The sequence below is a fragment of the Ovis canadensis genome, chromosome 25 (genome assembly GCF_042477335.2).
Source record: "Ovis canadensis isolate MfBH-ARS-UI-01 breed Bighorn chromosome 25, ARS-UI_OviCan_v2, whole genome shotgun sequence".
NCBI lineage: Eukaryota > Metazoa > Chordata > Mammalia > Artiodactyla > Bovidae > Ovis > Ovis canadensis.
The window spans coordinates 40,268,293-40,296,247 of record NC_091269.1 but is presented as its reverse complement, the minus strand read 5'-3'; the positions used below and the strand labels follow the sequence as shown (position 1 = coordinate 40,296,247).

Genomic DNA, 27,955 nt, shown 5'->3' with positions numbered 1-27,955 from the left:
TGCTGTTAGAGTGAAAAAAGTAGTAGTTTCCATCTGTACTTCAGAAATTAAACATTTGCTTCTCAAAGATTTCATTTTAATTTAAACTAATATTAGTTTATTAGTAAGAGGCCTCTAGAAGTGTTAAAATGAAATCATGTTGCAATAATAAATATGTTGTATTTTCTTTAAAGTATGCTAAATCTTTCTCACATTATTTCACATGACAGTGAAAACTAGACCTTTATATAATTTTATGCTTATCTCTCTCTTTTTATTTTTGACCAAGATCTCCATAGGAAGATGACAGGAGCAGTTTCAAATTGTAGAGAGATTAGTAACAGATGGAAGATATGGAAAAGTTAAATTTTTATTGTATGGCACAGTTTTTTGCTTGATGAGAAAAACATTTTTTTAGTGGGGAAGACTTTGAAGAGGGTTTTGTCAGTGATAAAACACCACAAGTTTTGGTACAACGTCTCTTTGCATTTATCTATGTCTTTAGGGTTAATATTATTTTTGTTCAGTTGCTGAGTCATGTCTGACTCTTTGTGACCCCATGGACTACAGCACACCAGGCATTCCTGGCCTTCACTATCTCTCAGATTTAGCTCAAACTCATATCCATCGATTCAGTGATGAGAATATCAAAGTGGTGTTCTTGCCTGGAGAATCCCAGGGACGGGGGAGCCTGGTGGCTGCCATCTGTGGGGTCACACAGAGTTGGACACGACTGAAGTGACTTAGCAGCAGCAGCAGGAGCTTTATCTTTTTCTTTGGAGTGATCGTTTTGGTTGGGGATGGGGGTGGTTGCTGTTCACTCCAGCACCTGGGAATGTGAAATAACTGGACACATTTTCTTAAGAGTTTCTTCTTCTCTCAACACTATAAAAAGTAAAGATTAACTCATTAAATATGCTGACTGTTCTCATAAGCCCACATAATTATATTTTTGGAGATTACCAAGTATGAACAAAACCCAAATTATACAAGCTGAACATGTTGCATTGTACTTATATTTTTATCTAACTTTTATATATTCACTCATTAACTCATGTGATAACTTAATTCATTTAATTATTTATCTATTATGAGTCAGGCTACACACTTGGGAGAAAGTTTCCAGGAACCAGTGAAGAGTTGTGAATACTGTAGTGACATGACTTACTAATAAAACAACTTATTGAGAGTCTATTTTGTGATGAACACTGGTGTACTTATTACTGAGTTGTTTTGTCAAAAGATTGTGTCAGTACTTACAATGAACCTGAAGAGTGAGAAGATCTTAAGCAGAAGGGTTATGGGGAGCACTTGAGCAGGAGATATAATGATTGTTAGAGGCAGTGGAGCTATACTGGCAATAGCTTTACAATATATTTATATGGTTAGAGGAGATTACACTTGGTGGACATTTGGATATAGACGGTAAAAAAAGACTGTGAGGTAAAGAAGACAGCTGGGTGTTTTTCATGGATGACCAGGCACCAAAATAGAAAATAGTGGAAGAAAATTAGGCTTTCCAGGTATTTTGGTTTCAACAGATGGATTTGAGGTGTTACTAAAAATTCAGGTAGAATTTTGCAGTGGACAGTTGAATCTATAGTTCTGGAATTCCGGGAGAAGGCCCAGATTAGAAATATATTGATATCCTGGGAATCACATTGAAATTAGTGGGAATTTGGTTCAAAGCTATTTCTCCTAGGCAAAATGCTTGAATTAGCTTTCTCCTTGCCTTTGCTATTCTGTTCACTGAAAATGGGAAAGCCATTTAATGAAATTTCACTATAGAACTCTATAGCTGATAAAGAATCCACTGGAGAATAGTATTATCCATTAAGTTTTTCTGATGATAGAAACATTCCATATTGCCACTCTCAAAACAGAATTCAGAAGTCTTTGACAGTGTGGATCACAATAAATAGTGGGAAATTCTCAGAGATGGGAATTCCAGACTGCCTTACCTGCCTCCTGAAAAATCTGTATGCAGATAAAGAAGCAACAGTTAGAACTGTACATGGAACAACAAACTGGTTCCAAATTGGGAAAGGAGTATGGCAAGGCCATATTTTGTCATCCTGCTTTTTATGCAGAGTACATAATGCAAACTGCCAAGCTGGATGAAGCACAAGCTGGAATCAAGATTGCCAGGAGAAATATCATTTACCTGAGATGTGAAGATGACACCACTCTTATGGAAGAAAGCTAAAGGAACTAAAGAGACTGTTGATGAAAGTGAAATAGGAGAGTGAAAAAGATGGCTTAAAACTCAACATTCAACAAACTAATATCATGGCATCTGGTCCAAGCACTTCATGGCAAATAGATGGGGAAACAATGGAAACAGTGACAGACTTACTTTATTTTGGGGGGCTTCAAAATCACTATAGATGGTGGCTGCAGCCTTAAAATTAAGATATTTTCTCCTTGGAAGAAAAGCTATGACAGCATATAAAAGCAGACACATTGCTTTGCCAACAAAGGTCTGTCTAGTCAAAGCTATGCTTTTTTTCTGTAGTCATGTATGGATGTGAGAGTTGGACCATAAAGAAAGTTGAGCGCCAAAACACTGATGCTTTTGAACTGTGGTGTTGGAGGTGACTCTTGAGAGTCCCTTGGACTGCAAGGAGATCCAGCCAGTCCATGCTAAAGGAAATCAGTCCTGAATATTCATTGGAAGGACTGGTGCTGAAGCTGAAGCTCCAATACTTTGGCTACCTGATGCGAAGAGCTGACTCACTGGAAAAGACCCTGATGCTGGGAAAGATTGAGGGCAGGAGGAGAAGGGGACAACAAAGGATGAGATGGTTTGATGGCATCACCAACTCAATGGACATGAGTTTGGGCAAGCTCCAGGAGTTGGTGATGGACAGGGAAGCCTGGCCTGCTGCAGTCCATATGGTCTCAGATTTGGACACAGCTGAGTGACTCAACTGATTATGTCTATTGAGCAGCTGAGCTGTGGTATATGTGGTCGAGGAAATAAATTTTAAAATTAGTTTTAATGAATTTAATGTTTAATAGCTATATTTTGCCATATGTATCCAGGTGCACCCCCCCCCCCAGCTGCCCCCTTTTTTTGTTTGTTTTTGGCTATGCTGCATAACTGCATGGCTTGCTGAACCTGACCGAGGATTGATCCCAGACCCTCAGCAGTGAAATAGGAGAGTCCTAACCACTAGACTACTAGGGAATTCCCAACTAGGTGCCTCTTTTTATTGGATTGGCCTCCCTGGTGGCTCGGCTGGTAAAAAATCCACTTGCAACACAGAAGACCTGTATTCAATCCTGGGTTGGGAAGATCACTGGGAGAAGGAAACAGCTACCCACTCCAGTGTTCTGGCCTAGAGAATTCCATGGACTATATAGTCCATGGGGTCACAAATAGTTGGGCACAATTGAGAGACTTTCTTTTTCACTTTCACATCTAAATAATGGACAAAGAAGAAAAGCAGATAGGATACCCCTGGTGTGTATAGTACCTAAGAATTAGGCTACAGATGATACATTTTAGTAGGTAGAGGCAAGAAGGTACTAAATAAAATATGCCTTGTGCTCATGCTCAGTTGTGCCCAACTCTTTGCAACCCATTGAACTGTAGCCTCCATGCTCATCTGCCCATGGGATTTTTCAGGCAGGAATACTGGAATGAGTTGCTATTTTCAGGGGATCTTCCCAACTGAAGTATTAAACCTGCATCTCCTGTGTTGCAGGCAGATTCTTTACCGCTGAGCCATTGGGGAAGCCCCCAAATATGACTACCCATGTATATTACCAACATTCCCCCATATCAAGAACATGGCAGGTGGGACTGCAAGAGATGGTATGCCATACATGAAGATAGGGATTTGAAAGTAGGAAAAAATAAAAAGAACATTTATTAATATTTTTGTATTAGATAAAGCATTTATATCTTCCAGGTTTAGAATTATGACTCTAAAAATTAGTCTGCCTTTATCATGCTGTTTCACATGGGGCAGAAACTTCCTCCATATGATAAGGTCTAGTAGTTAGAGTTTAAACTATGCCTTCTGCCAGTCAGAGTTCAAAACTCAGTTCTGCACTATATTAGCATAATTACTCTGTGAAACATTGTCTTTGTCATTCAACTAACTATTAGCCAGAGATCAAATCGCCAACATCTGCTGGATCATCAAAAAAGCAAGAGTTCCAGAAAAACATCTATTTCTGCTTCATTGACTATGCCAAAGCCTTTGACTGTGTGGATCACAATAAACTGGAAAATTCTGAAAGAGATGGGAATACCAGACCACCTAACCTGCCTCTTGAGAAATCTGTATGCAGATCAGGAAGCAACAGTTAGAACTGGATATGCAACAACAGACTGTTTCCAAATAGGAAAAGGAGTATGTCAAGGCTGTATATTGTCACCCTGCTTATTTAAATTATATGCAGAGTACATCATGCAAAATGCTGGGCTGGATGAAGCACAAGCTGGAATCAAGATTACCAGGAGAAATATCAATAATGCAGATGACACCACCCTTATGGCAGAAAGTGAAGAAGAACTAAAGAGCCTCTTGATGAAAGTGAAAGAGAGTGAAAAAGTTGGCTTAAACATTCACAAAACTAAGATCATGGCATTGGGTCCCATCACTTCATGGCAAATAGATGGGGAAAAAGTGGAAACAGTGGCTGACTTTATTTGGGGGGGGGGGCTCCAAAATCACCGCAGGTGGTGATTGCAGCCATGAAATTAAAAGACGCTTACTCCTTGGAAGGAAAGTTATGACCAATCTAGACAGCATATTAAAAAGCAGAGACATTACTTTGCCACCAAAGGTCCGTCTAGTCAAGGATATGGTTTTTTCCAGTAGTTATGTATGGATGTAAGAGTTGGACTATAAAGAAAGCTGAGTGCCAGAGAATTGATGCTTTTGAACTGTGGTGTTGGAGAAGACTCTTGAGAGTCCGTTAGACTGCAAGGAGATCCAATCAGTCCATCCTAAAGGAGATCAGTCCTGGGTGTTCATTGGAAGGACTGATGTTGAAGCTGAAACTGCAATACTTTGTCCACCTGATGCAAAGAGTTGACTCATTTGAAAAGACCCTGATGCTGGGAGCAAAGTTGGAGAAATGTGCTTAATTGAGACTATTTGATGGCGCTAGTTGTAAAGAACCTGCCTGCCGATCTAAGAGACATGGGTTCAATTCCTGGGTCAGGAAGATCCGCTAGAGGAGGAAATGGCAACTCACTCCAGTATTCTTGCCTGGAGAATCCCATGGACAGAGGAGCCTGGTGGGATATAGTCCATAGGTTTGCAAAGTCAGACACAACTGAAGTGACTTAGCTTGTATGCATTTTGAAATCTTGGCTTCCCTGATAGCAAAGACAGTAAAGAATCTGCCCGCATAGGAGACCTGGGTTCAGTTCCTGGGTCAGAAAGATTCTCTGGAGAAGGAAATGTCGACCCACTCCAGTATTTTTGCCTAGAGTATTCCCTGGCAGAGGAGCCTCATGGGCTACGGTCCATGGGGTCACAAAGAGTCGGACATGACAGAGGACTAACACAGTTTGAAACCTTAATTAAAAAAGAACATTCTATGGATTGGCCTTACTGATTGATATATCCCTACATTCATTCAATGTTCTCGTTTTAGATAGAAATGTTTTATATGTAAGATCACTGATTTGTTTTCATTAATCTTTTTGATGAGGGGGAAATATTTTATCAAAAGAAAGTTAAAGTATTTTTATTATTTCTATGAGATAGAATTAGTAGGTTTAGGTAATTTTCTTCTATTTTGCAACTCAATTTTTTTTAAATATCTTTCTATGATTTCAACTGCTATTCACACCAATTCTTTTTTGTAATTTATTTAGGCTTACAATGGATAGGACAAAAAATTATAATATGCTTCCAGACATAGTAAAACAAATGCTATAAAGGAGAAATATAATTTAAAAAAATATTTTCATTAAGATGTCTTTCTTGTCTTTGATTCTCTTTACATTTCAGAGTTTTAAGATTATCCTGCGAAAATGTTTTGTCTTCATACATTTTTAAAAAATTGAAAGTTTATTAATCAAATATGTATTTAACAATATGATTCTCCATTTCCCAGTAATCTGAAAATACAAATAGGACAATTTTCTCTTTCTTATTCATTTTAACAGCAATTCCTGAATTTGTAACACAAGTCAATGTTGCCTTGGAAGCCTTAAGTAAAAACTCTTTGGATGTGTTTGATGATAGTCAATTCGTGGACATCTCAAAGAAGATCTATGATACAATTCATGATATCAGATGTTCAGTCATGATGATTCGGGTAAGTCTGCTTTACCTTCCACTGAAATATTGTAGCATTCTTCACCATCTGGAATCCCTGGAATGATTGCAAGGAATGTTTTATTTCTGTGCCATAATGTCAATGCTGAAATCCATTAGAACTTTAGAAATTCATATGTATCCCCAAAGTCAGATCTACTGTCACGAACAATGCTTTTACTTATGTATATGGTTATAACTTATGCAAATGAGCACATTTAACTGCCACATGTGCCGAAATGATAGAATTCATTGTGTACAGGATTTGCTGAAGTGTCACACAGCATGATCAGAAGCCAAATAACAATACATAAGGTAATTTCTTTCTTTCCTTGAATAGAAGGAGAGGATCTTTCTAATCACTATATTGAAATGTATAGGAAAATGTATTTAAAACAAGGAATTTCTGTGTCTGCATCCTCTCATGCTAGAATGTAGAATCAATGTTCTGTAAGAAATCTCACTTGGAGCTGCCAGGAACAACAAATGTTTGAGTGTTGTCTGTTTGGGAGAATATATACCATCTTCCCAAATGTGATAGTGAGGCATTTGTTGTGAGCACAGTGAATATATGGAAACCAGCAGTATTTCTTCTTCCTTAAAATGTGAATTCTGTGTGTGTGTGTGCACATGTGCATGTTTAATATTTATTTGGCTGTGCTGGGTCTTAGCTGTGGCATGTGAACTCTTAGTTGAGGCATGTGAATTCTTAACTGGGGCATGTAGGTTCTAGTTCCCTGACCAGGGAGTGAACCTGGGTCCCCTGCATTTGGAGTGCTGAGTCTTAGCCACTGGCCCACCAGGGAAGTCTCTCTCTCCCTCTGTTTTTTTTTTTTTTTTTTTTTTTTAATTAATACTGTTAAAAACAGCAACGACAACAAAAACAGCACAAGTAAATATATGGAGAGAGATTATTTTGGGATTGGTTCACCTGGAGGGAGAGTCAAGTATTGGTGTTATCATTAGTCTATTTCAGAACAAAATGAGACAGAGAATCAATAAGCTGTAATTATGAGTCACTGCAGGCAACTGATGGCTGAACCTGGAGAACTCTAGCAGAGTCCTATGGAACACATCTCAGAATTATCTTACCTTTGGGGAATAAAATCCAATTTATTTACCTATTCACACTTGGTTAAAGGCCACCTCTCCTCAGAGGCATTACCAGAGCCTCCTACTGTGCCATTCAAGCTCTTGGGGCCAAAAAAAAAGCCACTCTCAGGTAACTCTCTTACCCTGGGTCTGGGTAAGATGAGTTGGTAGAAGCGGTGAGTGCAATTTGTAAGCATGAGTAGAGTTCAATTTGGTGCCTCTGGCCTTAACTGTTAGTATGGCTATGAGATGGAACTGCATGTGCTGAGGCAATATGGGTGGACGTGCATAGTAGCTGACAGGTCTGATTGTCATAGTCAGGTTACATGAAGGAGTCTATAGAAATGGAGACAGTTGAGGACCTTGTAGGGAAAGGGGCCAACAAAAACCAAGGTGCATGCTAGACCAGATGGACATTTATGGAACAAACAAAGACAAAAGTCTAGAGGTGTCAAAACATAGGGTCTAGCCCTTAAGATCTTGGGAAAACCTTCAAGCAAGCCAGATATACATATAAGAGAAACCTCAGAATATATATTTATGAATAAAAATTGCCTGCAATGCAGGAGACCCAGGTTTGATCCCTTGGTCAGGAAGATCTCTGGGAAGAGGGCATGGCCACCCTCTCCAGTACTCTTGCCTAGAGAATCCCATTGACAAAGGAGCCTGGCAGGCTACAGTCTGCAGGGTGGCAAAGAGTCAGACACGACTGGAGTGGCTAAGCAACAGCAGCAGCAATGGCAGTACCGTGCTAGTAGTATATCTGAACTGCAAAGTACTTCTGCCAAATGTTTTCTTCTAACAAAGGTTTTTGTGCTTTACCTGTGTGAACTAGTGGGGTAGTATTAATTCTGAGCTGGGAGGATAGGTAGAATCAGGAAGAAACATACTTCATGTGGAAAGTATGACAAAGATCCATGAACTTCAGAAGATAGCTTTACAAGGGTGAAACCTTGACATTTCCAGTATCCCTGGATGGGTATTTGTGAAGTGAAGATAAACCAGTGAAATAGCCTAGGTGAACCAGGGCAGGGAATACTTTTTTTTTTTTTTTACTGCAAAAGCTATTTAGGGATAAAAGTCTTATAACCTCTCCCACTTGGATATTCTAGTATTTAAAATTTTTCTCGTTATCAAAATGGCTTACTTATAGCAAATTAAATTATCTGACCATATTTCTATATGTCCCTCATACCTGGCAGTCCTCTTTAAGGCAGAACAATTTATTATAATTATTAATAGACTTTGAGCACAGTAATTTGTCCATATAGTCATCTCGTTTTCAAGGTAAATACTTCAACTTTTTCTCATAGGAATACTTTAGTATTTTGTATTCTTCACTAGTCCTTATTTACCTTTTCAATAAACTTTTCAAGTGAGACTATCAAAAGGCATACTCTAATTAGAGCCTGTCCAATGTCAAATAAAGTAGCTTCTTACGTTAAAATTGCTATTAATATAGCCAACTACTATTAACCTATTACTACCTTCTTAAACATCATGATTATTGGATAGACAATTTTTTTTAATACTGTCATTGCCTGTATATCCCTTCTCCATTTCAATTTGATGTGTTTGCTCTTGGCCCCAAATCCTAATGCTAATAAACTTCATCATATTTCTGAATGATTCTTCATGTAATTTATCAGTTTGCTTTTAACTTTGGTTGGTAAACATACCTAAATTAATATTAATTAGAAATATGAGATTATAATCTGAGTTCCTTCACCTAGATTATTAATAAAAATATTAAATCATATTGGCCCTTAATCCCTGTCAAATTGCTCCATAAGGGCTATTGGCCCTTAATCCCTGTCAAATTGCTCCATAAGGGCATTAGTGCTAAGATCCCTTAGTATCTGATGTTCCAGTCATTGAGAACATACTGGTTAAGTGTATGGTTTGAAATTTTTGTTTTTTTGAATGTTGAGGTAAACATACTCTTTCTTCAAACACACTTCAAAGCTTAAATAAATAAATAAATGAGAGAAAGCAGAGCTCCTGTATTTAAACCTTTCAGGATAGTCTAGGGGCCCATCATTTCTATCTTGCCCCTGCCCCTCCCCTTCCCCACCTCCTCTTCTAGACAGCCTCTAAAGGTACCTGAATGCACTTCTGCAGGGATTCTTAACCCATAAACCTTTGTACTTAACTGCTAACTGGAATATAGGATGAAAATAGAAGTCTAATTCAGATGTAATTAATGAAAATCTTATCCCACACACACACTTTGGGGACTGTCCCTTTATCACAGAAGATAATAAAATTGGTCTGGAACATTCTCTTTAAAAAGTCAGGTGAAATGCTGACCAGTATCTTGACCTCAGAACTGAAAAACATTTGATGCTTTATTCAGAGTATCTAAAGAGTGTCAACATGAAGGCAATACAGGTATAATTATTCATGTTCAGAGAGGGCTAGGCCATGCTCTTGAGAATGTGTGTGAGTGTTACAAAATCCAATCTTAGACCTGAATTTTCAAGAGTGTTCCTTGGTGCTCTTAAGATGATAAAATGCTAACTTAAGATCAGAGCCTGGTATTTTATAGTTTTACAGATATGATTATACCTGCCTTTACTATTTGGAGAAGGCAATGGCAACACACTCTAGTACTTTTTTTTAATATAAATTTATTTATTTTAATTGGAGGTAATTACTTTACAATATTGTATTGGTTTTGCCATACATCAGCATGAATCTGCCCCAGGTATACACGTGTTCCCCATCCTGAACCCCCTTCCCTCCTCCCTCCCCTTACCATCCCTCTGGGTCATCCCAGTGCACCAGCCCCAAGCATCCAGTATCATGCATCGAACCTGGACTGGCAATTAGTTTCATATATGATATTATACATGTTTAAATGCCATTCTCCCAAATCATCCCACCCTCTCCAGTACTCTTGCCTGGAAAATCTCATTGGCGGAGGAGCCTGGTAGGCTGCAGTCCATGGGGTCGCGAAGAGTCGGACACGACTGAGCAACTTCACTTTCACTTTTCACTTTCATGCATTGGAGAAAGAAATTGGCAACCCACTCCAGTGTTCTTGCCTGGAGACTCCCAGGGATGGGGGAACCTGGTGGACTGCCGTCTATGGGGTCACACAGAGTTGGACACGACTGAAGTGACTTAGCAGCATCAGCAGCCTTTACTATTTATTTTGATGAATAACTATGTTTACCATTATTTAGGTTCTTTTAAAAATTTCTGAATCAAATACTGTGACATTTACTTTCTTCTCTGGATTCAGTGTGTGGACAGTTGAGGTTGTAGAATCTTGTTCTTAACCTTGGAGAGTAGGGAGTATTATTTTTTTCTATTATTATTAGTTTTCATTTGTTGGTGTTTAATGTGCACGCTAAGCTGCTTCAGTTGTGTCAGACTCTGTGTGACCCTGTGGACCATAACCCTCCAGTCTCCTCTTTCCATGGGATTCTCTAGGCAAGAATACTGGAGTGGATTGCCATGCCATCCTTCAGCGGATCTTCCCAACCTAGGGATCAAATCCACTTCTCTAACATCTCCTGCACTGGCAGGCAGGTTCTTTACCACCAGCACCACCTGGGGAGCCCTGTTGGTGTTTAACATATATGTGTAAATTTTACAGTGATTAAGAGCTATGTGGTCTGGTCACTCAAGATGGTTGTTCTCTTGCTCTCTGTACATCCCCTTGCCAGACTAGTGTCTGCTTCACCTAAACCTTAAGCACATGACTGAAGTTCTTATATACTTGCCCCAGGCCCCAGCTGGTAATTGTTCTTTATCAAAGGGTGGTAAGGGGTGTGCCTCTCTGTTGGTTTCCCTGGAAACTGATGAGCCCGCCTGACATCAGTTCCCTAATAACTGGTAATCTCCCCTTTCCCCTGGCGTGAAGACTGCTGCCATGTCCTGCTGGCTTTCTGCTGTGCAGGATGGGGCATCACTCGAGGACCTGACCTCAGATGGGTAAGCTCCCGGGTAAACCATTGATGTGTCTCTAACTGACTCTGGCCTCTTTCTCTGGCCGTGAACCTGGGCAAGCATGGGGCTTGTAGGTTAGGGTAAAGCCCTACAAGAGTTCTTACAATGGTTAAGACTATGACAAGTAACACAGTTCAGTATGCCTCAGATTACTCTTTTGTAAAATAAACTTGGGTACTATACCTACTTCAGAAGATTATTATGCTGACAAAATGAGTTATGATAGAAATGGAATGCTTTAGTAAACAGTAATCTCTTATAAGAAGAAGGTTTCTATTACTATTAACAGTGATCTCAGGTGGTCTTGGCCTGTGGCGGCTTGAATCAGGATTTTGGTTCCTGGCCAGAGATTGAGGTCAGGCGGTTCCAGGGAGAGTGCTGAATCCTAACCTCTGGGCCACCATAGACAGTGGCAAGGTCCTGGCCCATGAGCTGTGCAGAAATGAATTTCCACATAAAGATGGAAAGTAGTGAAACAAGTGTTTACTAGGAAGAAAAGTAGTACCATACATGTGGATAGACACATGGGCAAGCTCAGAGAGAGTCATGCCCTCCTGGTAGTTTGAATCATGTTTACGGGGCATTTCTTCTGAGTTTCCTTTAACCAGTCATCTTGCTTTGCCTGATTTTGAGCCTGTATTTGGTTTATCTCTGGGTCCTCCCAGGTGTGTGTGCCAGGGTGGATTCTAGCAAAGAGACCTATAGGTAGCAGCATCATGTACTATGAGGTGATGCCCCTCCTCTTTTGACTTCCAAGGAGACTTTCTGTGCATATGTAGTCAGGGAGGTGTCCTTCACTTTGAGAATGAGGAATACGTGTTCTTTTACCTCCCTCTTCAATCATCCTGCTTTTATGGAGTTTCTGGTATTATTCTGTCCACAAGAGAGAAACTATTCAGCATGGGACCCATCTAGCTCCTGCCTCAGTATTACTGATGCTGCCTATTAGTTTGTATATCTTGAAGAATGTTAGTTACAGAAGCTACAGAAATATGCTCATAGAGCAACATGAAGCTGAAACCTGAAAAGTAACTTGAAAGAGTGAAGTTCTAAACAAAAGAATTCTGTTTTTTTCTCAAAATATTGTTTATAGAAGACGATATTCATGTTTGTTAATATTGAATACCTGAATTATGGAGGATATAATGCAAATTTTTATTTTGAACACATATTACTTTAAACTGGCATTATACTTCTGCATATTATTTTTTAATATTTCTTTGTTGGCTATGCTAGGTCTTAGCTGCAGTTCAGGGGGTCTTTGTTGTGGCATGCAGGCTTCTTAGCTGTGGCATACAGACTGTTAATTGCTGCATGTAGAATCCCGACCAGGGATCAAACTTGGGCCCCCTACAATAAGAGCATGGAGTCTTAACCACCACACCAAAAGGGAAGGCCTTGTCTATTGTATTTTATTAACCTCTTGAAACGTACAAGGAGGCTCAATGTATCATCTTTTTGGTAAAGGGTTTTAACTATAAACAGAACAATTTTTAAAAGGATGGCATAATTGAATTGTGAAAGACTAACATGGGTAGCCAGCAATGAAATACTCTCAAAGAGAGGAAAAGATTCAGCAAAAATTCATACTTTAACAGGTATTCAGAATAGAGACTTCCATATTTTTGCGTGTGAATTTTCATGTGTGACTTATCAAAGTCAAATGGAAAATATAGAGACACTTCTCATAGACAAATGTGAAGATTTTCAGGACCATCATAAATGTATTTTTTCTACGTTAGTTTTCTAACTTTCTATTTCAGGGAAAAGCAACATACTTTGGATATCTCACTTCATGGAAATTATTTTTTGAATAAATAAAAGTAAAACAGATTAAAAATGCACGTCCCAGTTTACATGGACCATTTTACATAAATCATTTAAATGGATTCTAGAGTTAACAAATAGTTTAATACACAACTTAAGCTTATATAGCCAGAAAAGCCTTTTGTGTCTGATTCTATTGTACATATAGGAGTGGACAGATTCAAAGCTTTCACTAGAATCATGTATAGTTTTTTTTTTTAATTACTTACACTGTCATGATTTTGTTGAACTTCTTTCATTGTCTTCCATAACTTCTTCATTATGTCAGAATTTATTTTTCCTTTTTATGTCTCTGAACAGAGCTGCTATTTTTCTCTTTGAAATCTCACTGAGACTGCCAGAGAGAAAGACCACGATGGTGTCAGTTAGAAGCGAACCAGTGTAAAAGGTTATCTTGTACACTTAGAACTCTGTGTAATTCAGTTTGGAAATGAAGTAATGAAAAGAATATTGTGTAAAATCGAGACATACATTCAAGCCCCTGTTTTACATTACCGCTTACATTGTTCCTTTGCGCGATATCATTAGTTTCTTCACTGTGGAGGGAAATGAAAGCATACCATTGAATTACTACTTCTATCTAGTAAAGTAGCTTTAAAATTGTACTTAAAATGAAGGACAAAACACTGTTCCTTAAGATTAGCAACAAAGTGAGAATGTCCATGTTCCAAAACAGTAGAGTATTATGGATGTTCTGGCCAGAAGAATAAATTAATAATGATAATAACATAAAATGTATACTGATTACAAAGGAAAAAGTGAAAATGTCCACATTAGTAAATTATATGATCAACTACATTGAAAATCCTAAAAAAATCAATTTACAACAAAATAACCCATTCTAGCAGAACAGATAAATAAGTTTAGCAAGATCACAGAATACAAATTTAATGTACCAAGTTTATAATGCAAGGAAGAGGAAAATAAAGATAAGGGCAAAATTAATGAAATAAGAAATGTGCAATAAAGAAATAAAATGAAACCCAGAGAGTGTATTTCTATAAAGTAGCAACTAACGATTGGAAAATATACTTTTTAAAAGGACATTTTAGCATTAAAAATAACAAAATAAACTTGATAAATTTAATAAAGATGTGCAAGATTTAAACTTGGAAAATTGTAAGATATTGTTAAGAATAATTAAAATGATTTAAACATTTGAAATTTATATGGTTGGACTGGGAGACTCAATATTGTTAAGGTGTCAATTTTCCCTGAATTGATTTATAAATTTAATGCTGCCTCAAACAAATTCTCAGCAAAGCTTTATGAAGACTATCCAAGGTGGTTACATGGGTATACAAAATTGTCAAAACTCAAGAAATTGTACACTTAAAATAATATGTAACTTACACTGATAAAGTTAATTTAAAAAAATCATGTTTTACCCAGTAACTAGCACCTGATCCAACCAATCTATTCTAAAGGAGATCAGTCCTGGATGTTCTTTGGAAGGAATGATGCTAAAGCTGAAACTCCAATACTTTGGCCACCTCATGGGAAGAGTTGGCTCATTGGAAAAGACTCTTATGCTGGGAGGGATTGGGGACAGGAGGAGAAGGGGACGACAGAGGATGAGATGGCTGGATGGCATCACTGACTCAATGGACATGAGTTTGAACTCCGGGAGTTGGTGATGGACAGGGAGGCCTGGCGTGCTGTGATTCATGGGGTTGCAAAGAGTCGGACACAACTGAGCAACTGAACTGAACTGAACTGAGCCCCTTACAAATACAAGCTACTAGTCCTATATTAATTAGGACTAGTTAGTAAAGCCTGCATAGAGTTCTGAAATTGCTGACATTTTGAATATTATAAAATTAACACCTTTCTATTTTATAACTGGCTGCTTGCCAAATATTTCTAATACATGACTCCTCTGTTGTTGATTTTTATCCTTCAGGTTTGTGACTCATTATGTAGTATCTTAGAACAGGGGTTGACAAACTTATGACAAACTTGGGTCATATTTAGTCTACCATCTGTTTCATATGGCCTTTGTGAAGAATGATTTTAATATTTTAAATGGTTGAAGAATTTGAAAAAATATTTTCTGACATGTGAAAATTATATGAAATTCTAATTTTAAGAATACACACAGCCATATATATCTATTGCTCTTAGTGCTACAATGACAACGGAAACTATATGGCTCACAAAGACTCAAACACTTACTATTTGGCTCATTGCATACTAAGTTTGAAAAGTGAAAGTGTTAGTTGCTCAGTTGTGTCCAGTTCTTTATGACCCCATGGACTGTAGCACACCAGGCTCCTCTCTCCATGGGATTATCCTGGCAAGTATACTGGAGTGGGCTGCCATGCCCTCCTCCAGGGGATCTTCCCGACCCAGGGATTGAACCCTCATCTCTTGCATCTTCTACACTGGTAGGTGAATTCTTTACCACTGCACCACCTGGAAGCCATGTATTTGTTAAATGAATTTAAACATGCAGTAAATTGCGGTCAAGGTATGACTTGGTTTCCTTAGGACAAATTTGAATTATCCCCCTTTTGACTCTCAAAAGTATCAGATTTGGAGGCTATAATGTTACGTTCACTCTAGTTCCTAGGTCCTGATTGTGCTGCTTGAGGGCTCGTGTTGCATAATTTTTACACACCAGTCTTCATTCTATAAGACCTGGACATTAATGATCTCAGTTCCTAATCAAGCCAGTTTTTCCAACCCCAGGAATACTTCTATCCACAGGCCTAACTGCTAGCAAAAGTTATCTTACACTCTTCATACTTTGTGGAGCCTTTGTTGACTGTGGAGAATCTGTTCAGGCACCATTTCATATTTATTTAACATATAAGAACTGTACATGTTTTCATTTTTCAGTGGAAAGCTAATTTCCTGAATTCATCTTAGTCACTACATTCTCATAGGAGTCTTGCCAGGGAATCACCAGTTAAAATACTTTGTCCTTTTTGGAAGTGATGTGGCTCCTTTATAGTGGCAGAACCAGTTTAAAGAAGCCAATTACCGGAGGACTTCCTAAGGGAACTTAATAAAAGATGTGTAGCAGAGTAACCTTAGCTTTGTATGCAAATTTAAATCAAACATTACTGGGAAGAATTCTGTAGAGGGGTTCTCACTGTTTCCTCTGCAAACAAAGACTTCAAGCTAAGGAAAAGCAGAACCACCTGCTAGCACCCATCAGCAAGAGATGAAACTGTATGCTCTCTGTGCACTTTAATGGCCTTTGTTGTGTGTGCACCTTTTTGACTAAGGGAACAGAGGTGAGCAGAGTAAGGAAAGACTGTTCATTGAGAAACCTATTGGCTAAGCTACAAAGCAGCACTGGTCAGTGATCTCTGTTGCTCCTGCTGGGGGAGAGATGTTCAGCGCGATGTCACTCTGAGAAGTGCTCTTTCACCAAAGGGTCAGAGCTGCTGGACTGGCAGGAGAGTCCATGGTCCAAAAGGGCTTTGATGTGCACCAGCCTTGCACTCAGAGAATTATACACAAGTGCTATGTGGAGCCTCTGACTCAAAGTAGGTGAGTTGAGGGAGTCAAGCATCTCTTTGAAAATACCTTCAGAGGAAGTAGCTAGCACTCTAAATAGAAAAATAACATAGGGAGAATATTTTAGTTATGGAATCTTAAGGGTGTTTTGTTGTCATTTGTTTCTGATAAGTTAATTATTAAATAATTTGTTTACATTTTTATAACTAAACTCTCATTTGTAATTAGATGAATAAGCATATTCAGTGTTACATCTAATAATACATTGTTATTACTTTCTATTTTGTTTAATACTAAAAACTCTTGTGCGGTGCTCCTTGCTTACCTCAAGTTAAATGCTTGACTGCCTACATTTCAAAAGTAACTTTTGAAGGACTGAAGCTTCTAGAGAAAAAGAAGTCTGAAAAATACAATTTATGAAGTGGTGACTTTTAGGAAATAGACTTTGGCATAACTCATAGAAGGAGGGGTATTGAAAATTTTGTATTCCAAGTTTCTAAAAAGTAAATGATGGAGTTTCAAAGGGAAAAATACTCTGGAGCGTAATAGCAAAGGTCAGGAAGCAAAGTAAAGCACTTGAGGTCACACACTGATGAGGGAGCAACCAGACAAGATCCAGAGGCTTTGAGCACCTGGTTCAGGGCATTTCCTTTACCTCAGGAGATTGATGGGCCAGTTATAAACACAGGAATCCCAAGAATTGCTTTTGGGGCAAGTTGTTGAAGAACACTTAACCTACCTCTCTCTTCCCCATACCTTCAAATTCAGATATTAATACATAGCCCTCCTAGCTGTTTCTCCCATTTGCCAGATATGACTATACTTCTGGTGTCTTTCCACTTACCACTTTGTTTAACCACGTGTTTTCTACACGAGTTGCACAGCAGACTTCTTCAGGTCTGAGGTATCATTACCTTACATAACATCCTGCCTAAACCCTGTACAGAATCATAAAGAAAATAGCATCTCCCACTTCAGCCAGCCTCTGTCTTCTTACTCAAGTTTGTTTATCATGACAAATGTCATATAAACTTATATGTTTATCTATTGTGTGACTGTATGTACAAGGATGCAGACTATATAAAACAAGGAATTTTTAGAAATATAAACTAAAATAAGATGTTAGACATTTTCACAGTTAAATGAAGTGATGGATGTGGTTGCCAAATTTGACATTTGTTTGAAATAGCATCACTGGACCTCACAGAAACAAGGGCAAGAGAAATGTTACTTTGTTTTGTAATATTTTATATTATAAAAAGTGACAGATAATAGGAAACTACCTTGAGAAATATTTTCACAAAGAAATTTACTTGATCTTTAGTTTAATAATTTTGCAAAGATTTTTACCAAACATTGTATTCTGTGACCACTAATGTGACCACAAATGCGCATGCATGTCTGTGTCAATGTTATTTGTCTCAGTACGAGCTTTTGTAGAGTATATGTAGTTGTTGTATAAACGTCCTTTATATTACCTTGTGCCCATGACCAGATTCCTTTTTAAAGATGATGACAATTGAGGAATAGTCCTGATGAGACTTTTTGATTGTGTGCATTTGCTATTAGGTTGTGGGAGAAAGAAAAGTCCTTGAGGATGGGGTTTGTGGAACTTCCTAGAGTGTATTTTATGCACATTATCTTCTATTATCAGTCCCTTGGTGCTATAGGCTTTGAAGAAAATCACAAAATTATCCACAAATTTAATGATTAAATTGTGTTTTATACTGTATTATATTGCAGTGTTCAGAACAGAAATCAGAAATTTAATTAAAGTAATAAAATATGGAAAGATACCATAACAAAAATTATTTCTAACCCTTAGAAATGACTGTAAAAGACATTTTAATCAGTACATAGTGGCCTGTTTACTATAAAATATAAAAAATAAAACCAGGGATTTTTGCACATGCATCCTCTGTTATCACTAAAATTAGTGGTTTGGGAATAAGTTCAGAGTACCTGTTCAACAAAAGTTTACATCGACAATGCATTTAAAGATCACTAACCTCACAAATGAATTTTGCTAATTTAACTCTTAGAAGATCATCTTACTTTAGATTTGCTCTATCTTCAAGGAATTTCTCTTTTTTTGGAATATCTTTGTGACTCTGAGTGAATCAGGTCTTTAAGTTTTGGATTTGCATGTATAAAGCAGGGAAAACAAATATACCCGCCTAGTATTAAGGTTGATCTGAGTTTAAATGGGATAATATATTCACAGCACTAAGCACATTATCAACACATTGTCAAGTGCTCAAGAATCAGTGTTTGTATTGCAAATTAGTAATACAAATAAATTAAATTTGTTATGTGTATTAGAGTAACAGTGCTACCTGCCATAACACAACTTCCAAATCTCAGTAGCTTATCTTAATGATGGTTTATTTATCATTTCTACATTGGTCAAACACTAGCCAGTTTCCTTGATTGGTCTCTACTAGGTGATGATTCAGTGATTCACAATCCTCCAAACTTTTGATATTGCCATCTTTATAATTTGGCTTCCACTGTCACTGCAGAAATGGAAGAGACAGTAGATGATTAAACAGGAAGTTTGATGACTACACTTCAATGCGGCATATGTCCCTTTGCATCCCATTGACCACCACTCAGTCAAAGGAAACCCAAATCAACTGCAAAGGAGCTGATAATGTCTTCTTTGCCTTTATGTCCAAGAATAAGCAATGGGATTAGTGAACATCTGGCCATTGCTTGTCACACATTCTCTTCCAGTAGTTACTGCTGTGCAATGAATTATCTTAAACTTAGTGACATAGAACAGCAATCAATGTATTATGCTCACAAATGCTGTAGGTCAGAAATTCACAAAGGGCATAGGCTTATTCATTCACATGTCTGATGTCTGGACTGAGGACTAGAACACTAAGGAAAACTGCATTTAACCTCTCCTGAGGCTTGACTTTCTCATAATATGACAGCCTATGGATATGGAGCTTCTTAATGGAATTTCAGGAATCCAGGAATAAGTTTTAAAGTTAGTAAATCACATATAGTATTTTCTTTTTTCATCTAACCTCTGAAATCATGCACTGTCACTTCTGCCGTAATTTATTGCTTGCAAGCAAGTCAAAAGCCTCCCCAATTCAAGAAGAGGAGACATGAACCCCACTTTTCAATGGAAGAAATATAATTTAAAGGTCAAAAGGAGCATGCAGGATGAGAAGTAATGGTGTGCCCATCTTCGGAAAATGCAATACACCTTAATTATTAAAAATACTCATCATTATCATCATCTTTATTAATAATTTTCTATTGATTAACTTTGTGACCTAAGTTTAGCTTTTGCTTATTAAGTTATAAACCAATGGAAATATGCTTAAATTATTGCAGGTGATCATTTGTTTAATTACAGAGTTTTGGGAGTTCTGATTAACCAAGTATTCTAGTTGATTAGAAGTGTTTTACATAGCCATATTTTAATGTCTTCTCTAAATGTGTCCTTTGCTTATTTAAGACTTTAAGCTATGCACAATCATTTTTGATACCTTCTTTGAAAAAAAAAAGCCTTTGAAATAAATATCTAGGAACTATAAAACAGAATCAAAACCTTGAGAAGTATATGTAGAATATGAAATTATCATAAACCTAAACAGCACAGAATGAGGAAGGTATATCAAGGAATAACTTTCTATTTGTTATGTAGTCTCCTCAGTCAACCACTTGAAAAATATTTGAGTATCTTTTCTCATGTAGACACTGTGCTAGGTTTTAAGAACACAAACACGAGTGAGACATGATCCTTGTTCTCAAATAACTGGCATTCTCATGGAGTAAATAGATATGTAAGCAAAGGATAGGAATTTATTGTGGTAAGTGCTATAATGGATTCATATGGAATCATTGTTGGAAAAACAGTTTGTACTGCCACCATGGAAAAAATTATGCAAAGATGTAACTGTTTGGTGACATTTGAGTCAGGCTTTGATGAATGAGCTGTGCAGTTGGAATTGTGGCTTAGGACTTTTGCAAGGATATAGAAGTAAAGGCATGTTTTAAGAACTGCAATCAAGCCAAGGTGCCTGAACCCCTCTTCATATAGGTGGAGAAAGACTGAAAAGTAACAGGATTCCAAATTCTTATTTTTATTCCAGATTCTTATTTTCATTTCATATCAAAGAGACCTGACCTCACTAAACGATAAAAGGAACAGAATCACTGAATTCAGCACAGAGTATTCAAGATTCTTTCCATGGGATTTGGGTTGAGGAGTAATGCTCCCACCCACCACAGTCATTCACCTCAAGCTGTCTAGTATTTGAAAATTGAGTTTCTATTAGTAAGACAATAAAGAGGAATTAGTAACTGTGCTGTGGTGGTTGTTGTTGTTTAGTCACTAAGTAGTGTCTGACTATTTTGTGATAGCGTGGACTGTAGTCTATCAGGCTGCTCTGTCCATGGGATTTCCCAGGCAAGGATACTGGAGTGGATTGCCCAGGGGATCTTCCTGACCCAGGGATCAAACCTATGTTTCCTGCTTGTCAGGCAGACTCTTTACCACTGACACACCTGGGAATACTGTAATTGTATAGACAACAATTACAATCCCTTACAGTACATTTACTATTGGAGGAGGATAGAAATTTCAATCAAGTTCTAATTTATGGTTTATGCCTCACTAAATATATTAATCAAATATAATTTTCAGGAATTGCTCTTCCTTAGAGTATGAAACCTCTCCAAAAGGGAGTTTGGAAGAATGATAAAGATAATAATGTTAATGATGATATTAATAATAATGGGAGGGAAGTGAGGCTTGTGTTTGGAAGCAAACGGCATTTTTGTATTTGCAGTGAGCTGAAGCCAAGCATATGCCAACAGCATTTTTAACTGCCTACCATCTCAGAGGAGATTTAGGAAATCAGACTGACAGTCAGGCATGTTCACCACTAGAGCAGCCAAGGTGAAGGATTGAAGTGCTGTCTCTCTAACTTCAGGGACTCATTGAGTCTGTTCCAGAATATAACATGCCACTGATTACAGAGGATTTTGGTGTTAAATTGACAGAAGAAATTGCTAATCAAGATGCAAGTGGGAGATGTAAATGCAAAAAGATATGAACTTACCAATTAATGCAGAGAAAATAATTTTCTCCTTCAGATGCCTTGTTTCTCTAGTAAATCTGAAGCTTTACACATCTGCTTTGAAAGAACCACATCAATCAGAGAAGGCTGAAAGATAGGGTGTTATGCTCTGATGAGCAATGGATTAGAAATCAGGAGACCTTGATCCTGGTCTCAGTTACATTATATAGTAGCTGTGGAGTCCCAGTTCCTTCCCTTTAATACAGTTACACTGTGTCCTGATACATAAGAGTGAATAAGCATACCTGTCATGGCTTTATCACATATTTTAGGAAGACTTTTCTTCTTTCCCTCCTTTCCTTCTCTTTCCTTCATCATTTAATATAGTCATTGAATTCTTTTTATTAATTCATTTTTATAAGTTGTTGAATACCTATATGTCAATAAATGTATCCAATATTTAGGCATATAGAGATAGAAGAGATAGGTTAAGATCTCTGTTCATAAGGCATCTATAATCTTAGTGGAGAGAAAAAGTAAATGAAGGATAAAGACAAGGCAGTTATGATAAGTGATATGAAGGAAGTAAAATGATGTGATACAGAGAAAATTGGCGTAAGAGATAACAATACCTTAAATACAGTGGTTGAGGAAAGCCTCTCTGAGATTAGATTTGACTCAGTTAATGTGAACAGGATGAGTCAGCAATTTTAAGACAGGGAAGAATGTTGCATGCAGAATAGAGTAAATGTGAAAATGCCAAGACTGGGATAACACTGGCTATATCTAAAGAAAAGGAAGAAGGCACTGTGTCTAAAACTTAATGAATGGAAGAAGGGAGTGATATAATATGATTTTAGAGAGCTAGACAGACTAGGTCATTTTGGCCTTGTCAAAATTGTCAAGCAGCTTAGATTTTGTTCCAAAGCACTGGGAAATATTGAAATATCTTTACCAGATGAGTGACATGATCCCATTTGCATTTTAAGAAGTCCCCTCTTGCTTTTGTTGAAGGTTGACTTTCAAAAAGAACTCCAAAAAGGTGTTAATCAAGCAAAACTCAGTTTACTAGACTTACTGCCGTAAAGGAGAATACCACCTTCACAATCTTACTAGTGTCTCAAAATAGGGAAATTAGGTAAGGTTCTTTATGTCATTTTAAGGCCTATGCTGAGAGATATTAAAAGACATTTTTCAGAAGAGAGAACTGGCTGAGATTTGGTGACATAGTAGATTTGGATGACAACACAGTGAACTGAAGATTATGAAATGACTCTGGATGAATTTACTAGTCTTGATAATTGATCAGTTTAACTGGATCAGTTTTCTCTTCTAGGAGCAAGTATTTCCTTAGGAAAATAGCTAAGATATTATTGATTAACCTTTTAATCATTAACATTGTTCACACATCAATAGGCATAGAAAAGCCTACCCAGTCTCATTATTGTTCCACACAGGAGCAAGGAATTGCATTGTTTTAGTTCCTCACTAATTCATAAAAATATGTTGCAGGTGGAGGTTGGCAGGAATAGAAGTGATAATACCAGATATGAGTCTGTTGTAGTTTTCCAGGCAATGGATGATGCTGTCATAGATGAGTATTGTACTCTCCAATACAGTAATTTCATGTGCCTGTTTAACACTTGAAACTTGGCCTGTGCGTACTCAAGTGTGCTATATAAAACCCACAATTGTGAAGATTCACTAAGAAAAAAATAATATATTTCATATATATTGAATATTTGTACATATCATAATGATGTTCATAATATATTTCAACCAAATATGTAAAAAAATATTTTCAAGTTGATATGTATAAACCATTCTATTTTTTTAATGCGGCTACTAGCAAATTTAAAATTATATAGGTTGCATGCATTACCTTGGTATTGGACAGTGGTAAACTAAAGAGTGGGCAAAACAGGTAGATGAATTTGAAATTTATTTTGGAAATAAATTTGACTAGGTTTTCAGGGACTTAATGTGAAATTTAAGAAAATGGGGGAATCTAAATTTAGCAGTTTAGGTTTTTGTTTGGGGCCATTGTGTGGATATGAGTGTTACTTAATGAGCTAGGGGAGACTGGGATAAAACAGTTTGTGGTAGAAGTTGGATTCCATTTTAGTGGACTCATTAGAGGGTTAAGTTTAATTGTTTTACAGGTATGTTGTATGGTTCATTGAGTATATGATTTTGAAATGTAGAACAAAAATTTGGCCTTTGATTGGAATTTGATTCCCTAGCATAGAATGTATTCATACTTGGAGAATGTGTATTAGAAAAGGAAAAAAAAAGAAATGTATTTAGAATTCATGTTGAAAAGCTAGTAAAGGAGACTGACAAGAAGTAACAGGAAAGATGGGAAGAAAATCAAGAGTGCTGCCTAAGAAGCCAAGGCAGGGATTTTTTTTCAACCGGTGGCTCAAAGGTTAAAGCGTCTGCCTCCAATGCGGGAGACCTGGGTTCGATCCCTGGGTCGGAAGATCCCCTGGAGAAGGAAATGGCAATCCACTCCAGTATTCTTGTCTGGAGAATCCCATGGACGGAGAAGCCTAGTAGGTTACAGTCCACGGGGTCGCAAAGAGTTGGACAGGACTGATCGACTTCACCTCACCTCACCTCACCTCATGTAGAATGTTACCTACAGGACAGAGACAATAAGTTGTGTTCATTATTTTTGGAGACATAGATGATAAGATGATCAAGTAGGTAATGTACATTTAGATATGTGGTGCATTGGTGTCAGGGTTTCCTAGAACTTAGGGCTAAGGCTGCAGCTAGTAAAAGAAGTTAAATATTCCAACTGTACATTGAGAAAACTGCCAGTTGTTGGGCCAGTGCACTTCCACCAAACTTAGATCGAGTAGGGGATTTGGGACAGGGAGACAGAGATTTAATTTTTCCAGATGTGTAGTGCTCTGAAAGAGATGTTAAACAGTTTTCTTCTTTTCTCTTTGGAGTTGCACTTGGGATACTCTATGACGTTCTCACACTATAAATGGAAAAACAATAATCAAATAAGCCTGATACCCTGACAATGCTAACCTATTCTCTGAAAGTAAATCTTTATCCTTTGTGTCAACATAAAGTCATATAACTGTAAACATTATGTATATAGGCTTTATAGTAATGTTACTTATTAATGAGTATTAATGTCTCAATCTCAGCTCCCCCCCCCACCTTTTTTTTTTCCTCTGTTCTTACAGATTTTGCTGTTGAACTGTTCTCTTTGCTCAGAAGGCTTCTTACTTCCTATGCCCTATGAATATTTAAAGAGTCATTTGTCTTTGTGTACTTTTTGAAAGAATTGTCTTAAAATACCAGTTGTTTCCATTGATTTGTTTAGATTTGTTTTGTTCCAGTATCTTTTACAAAGTCTTGCTGTTACCAAACTCAGATGTGTCTGCTTGAAAACCAGTACTCAAAAGACAAGTGTTGGTTGGACTGAAAATGTTGCTTTATTCAGGAGGCTGATAACCTGGGGATAAGGTAGACTCCTATCCCCCAAAATAAGCTCTGAGGATTCAGCTGGCTATGAAAGTTTTTAAAGAAAAGAACCTTTATCTTCTGCTGTTTTCAGATTTACTTCTGAGTGTTGGGAGTGAGGTAACAGGTGTTCCAAGAATCTTTTCTCACCCTGGAGTTATGAGATCCTCCCCCTGGGTCGGGGGCCGGGGGTGGGGGCGAGGCGGGCTTAGTTCCTACATGTTGTTCTGTGTATTCCTTGAGGATGACTCACAAACATGCTTTGCTGCTGCACTGTCGTTTCCTGACTGCACCCCCTTTGTTTCTGCATTCCCTTGCTTCTGCTTCTCTGATTGGCAACTGTTTGAATCTGCCCTTTGGAACTCAGGGAGGCTGAATGGAGACTATTTACTACTCAAACTGGAAATGGAGTGGGAGATAAGACAGAGTCCTCCTCCTTTTCAATAACACCCTATTCTATTTGTAACTCCAACTGTCAGGAACTGTGTAATTTCCTCAGTTCTGTCTTGCCACGGCAAAAAATTAAAGCAACGGACAGACCAGTGTTATAGTTTAGTTTTATTGGCAAGTAAAGGAAAATACATCCTCGAGGCATGAGAGCAAGCCAACCCAAAAGATGTGAAGAGAAGTCCCTGGCTCAGTTTTGGCTCCTCTATTTATATGTTTTTCTCCTCCCCCTGAGCCTGCCCTATGTAAACTGGGCTAGCCAGGAGGGCTGTTTGTCTTACCTGAGGTCCTTACTCTGGTCCTCGGACCTTCCTTTGTTCTGTTTTTGTTGGCTTTTCCCTTCTTTGTCTCTTAGCCACCACACTTTTGGACTCCTTTTTTCTATTCTAACTACCTAACATTATCCCCTTAAGAGATGGGAGGCCCAATCCTTTGGGAATAGGGGGTGTGAAGGTCTTTCTGGGTACTGCCTGCTGAACAGGGATGGCGAGGGGCATTGGGCCTCCCCCTTTTGCTAGTCTCAAGCCTCAGTGCCCTTATAGTGGTGTCCATCTAATTTTCCATGGTTGGCTATAGTTTTATATATCCTTGTTGAACTGGCACTGCATTTTGTAGCTTGTTGATCTGGGCTAACAACATGGGTTAGACAGTTGATAATACATGGAACAATCATAAGCAGCATCAATATGGTGATAACAGGGATTAGTAGGGGCATTTGCCAAATCCAAATTCCCCTCACCAGGAGAAGAATCCCCCAAAGAGAGACAGTAGCCACCCCGAGAACTCTCCAGCTTGTTCTTTGAGATCCTGTAGGAGCTGAATGTTTTTCTTGAGGATTTTCTTTAACTTAGCTGGAAGTGTTTACCCAGAAACAACAGGTCTCATTCAAGATGGCTCAAGTCTCTCCTTGTTCAGGGATCAGGAGATCTTTCTCTTGTCTGTTTTGAAGTACAACCCCTTCCAAGCTATGTTGGGTCTTTAGCACTATCCTGAGAAATCTTATCCCCAGAAACTTGAATTTGGGGGTGTTCATTAGAATGACACTCATTTGCAGTTCTGAATAGGTATCTGAGATCTCCCAGGGGCTCACAGGTATAATGAGTGTCCTCTTCTGTTTTCTTCCACAGCTTGACTAATGAGTAGTGAGGAATCACGTCAGGAGTCATGACTGGTACCTTGACTGCTGTGGTGGTAGAAAGTATTACAGGGAAGGGCCCCTGCCCTTCCATGTGGGCTGGAGTTGAGCCTTTGGGGATCCATCCTTCCAGACTTTAATTAGGACTTGAGTCCTTGGAGCACATGATAGTTGCTCTTTAGAATCTTTTGAGTCCTGGTTGACACCCCACAGGCATATATCTTCTTGGAATTGTCCAATGGCCATGGTATAAGACTGAAGGGTCTGAGCCTCTGGATTTAGGAAGAGGTCATTGAGACCTCTAGGAGACCTTTAGGAAAGGTCTCCCATATAGCATCTCATAAGGACCAAGACCAACCTGTTCCTTAGGGGCAATGCGGGTGTGGAGGAGAGATATTGGTAAAGCCTCCTTCTATCCCAGGGAGGTCACCTGGGTTATCTTTTTTATTGCTGATTTTAAGAATTGGTTAGCTCTTTCTCCTTTTCCTGAAGAGTGAGGCCTCCAGGCACAATGGAGATAGTAAGTAATGCCCAATGCTTTAGAGACCCCTTGGCTGACCTTAGAGGTAAATGATGTCCCATTGTCACTTTGTAATGACCTGGGAAGACCAAATCTTGGAATGATTTCATGCAGCAGGTTTTTTACCCCTCCTCAGCCTTCTCAGTCCAGGTGGGAAAGCCTTATCCATCTTGTGAATGTATCTATCATGACTAGTAGGTATTTATACCCTTCAGAAACTGACATCTGGGTGAAGTCCATCTCCCAGTCCTCTCCTGGGTATGTCCCACATTGTTGGACAGGCTGGGCCAGCTGGGTCCTTTGAGCTCCTTGTTTAATTGGCAAGTGAGTGGTTGTTTAATTGGCAAGTGGGACAAGAGGAGACTACTTGACTTATAGTTGTTTGGAGGCCTGTTCCTCTGAAGGACCTTTCTAGTAATCTTTGGAAGGCCTTTCCCCCTAAATGAGTGGTAGCATGTAAGGAGTTAGCCAACTTCCATTGGAGGTTCCCAGGCAGAAAAAGGAGTCCCTCCTGTGGAACCACCTCATATGATCTTTTTGAAAGCCCTCACTCTTAGCTTTGAGTCTCATCTTCAGTCTATGAAGGAGTTTCTGGCAAATTAGTTTGTGGAACTAAGGTGGCAACCCCTATTAGATCATTGTTCAACAATGCTGCTCTCTTAGCTGCCTGATCGGCTGCTTGGTTCCCTCATGCCACTTCTGTGCTCCCTTT

General features: G+C 38.3%; 1 protein-coding gene across 2 annotated transcripts in view; it reads left to right on the top strand.

The window, feature by feature from the left end:
• The window catches only part of CTNNA3 (catenin alpha 3), a 1,891,866-nt gene that overhangs the window by 1,488,211 nt on the left and 375,700 nt on the right, over nt 1-27,955 (top strand). For both annotated transcript variants that reach the window (XM_069571817.1, XM_069571818.1), the window contains exon 13: nt 6,116-6,267. In XM_069571817.1, the coding sequence (XP_069427918.1) occupies nt 6,116-6,267 (152 nt within the window). The remainder of the gene's footprint in view (nt 1-6,115; nt 6,268-27,955) is intronic.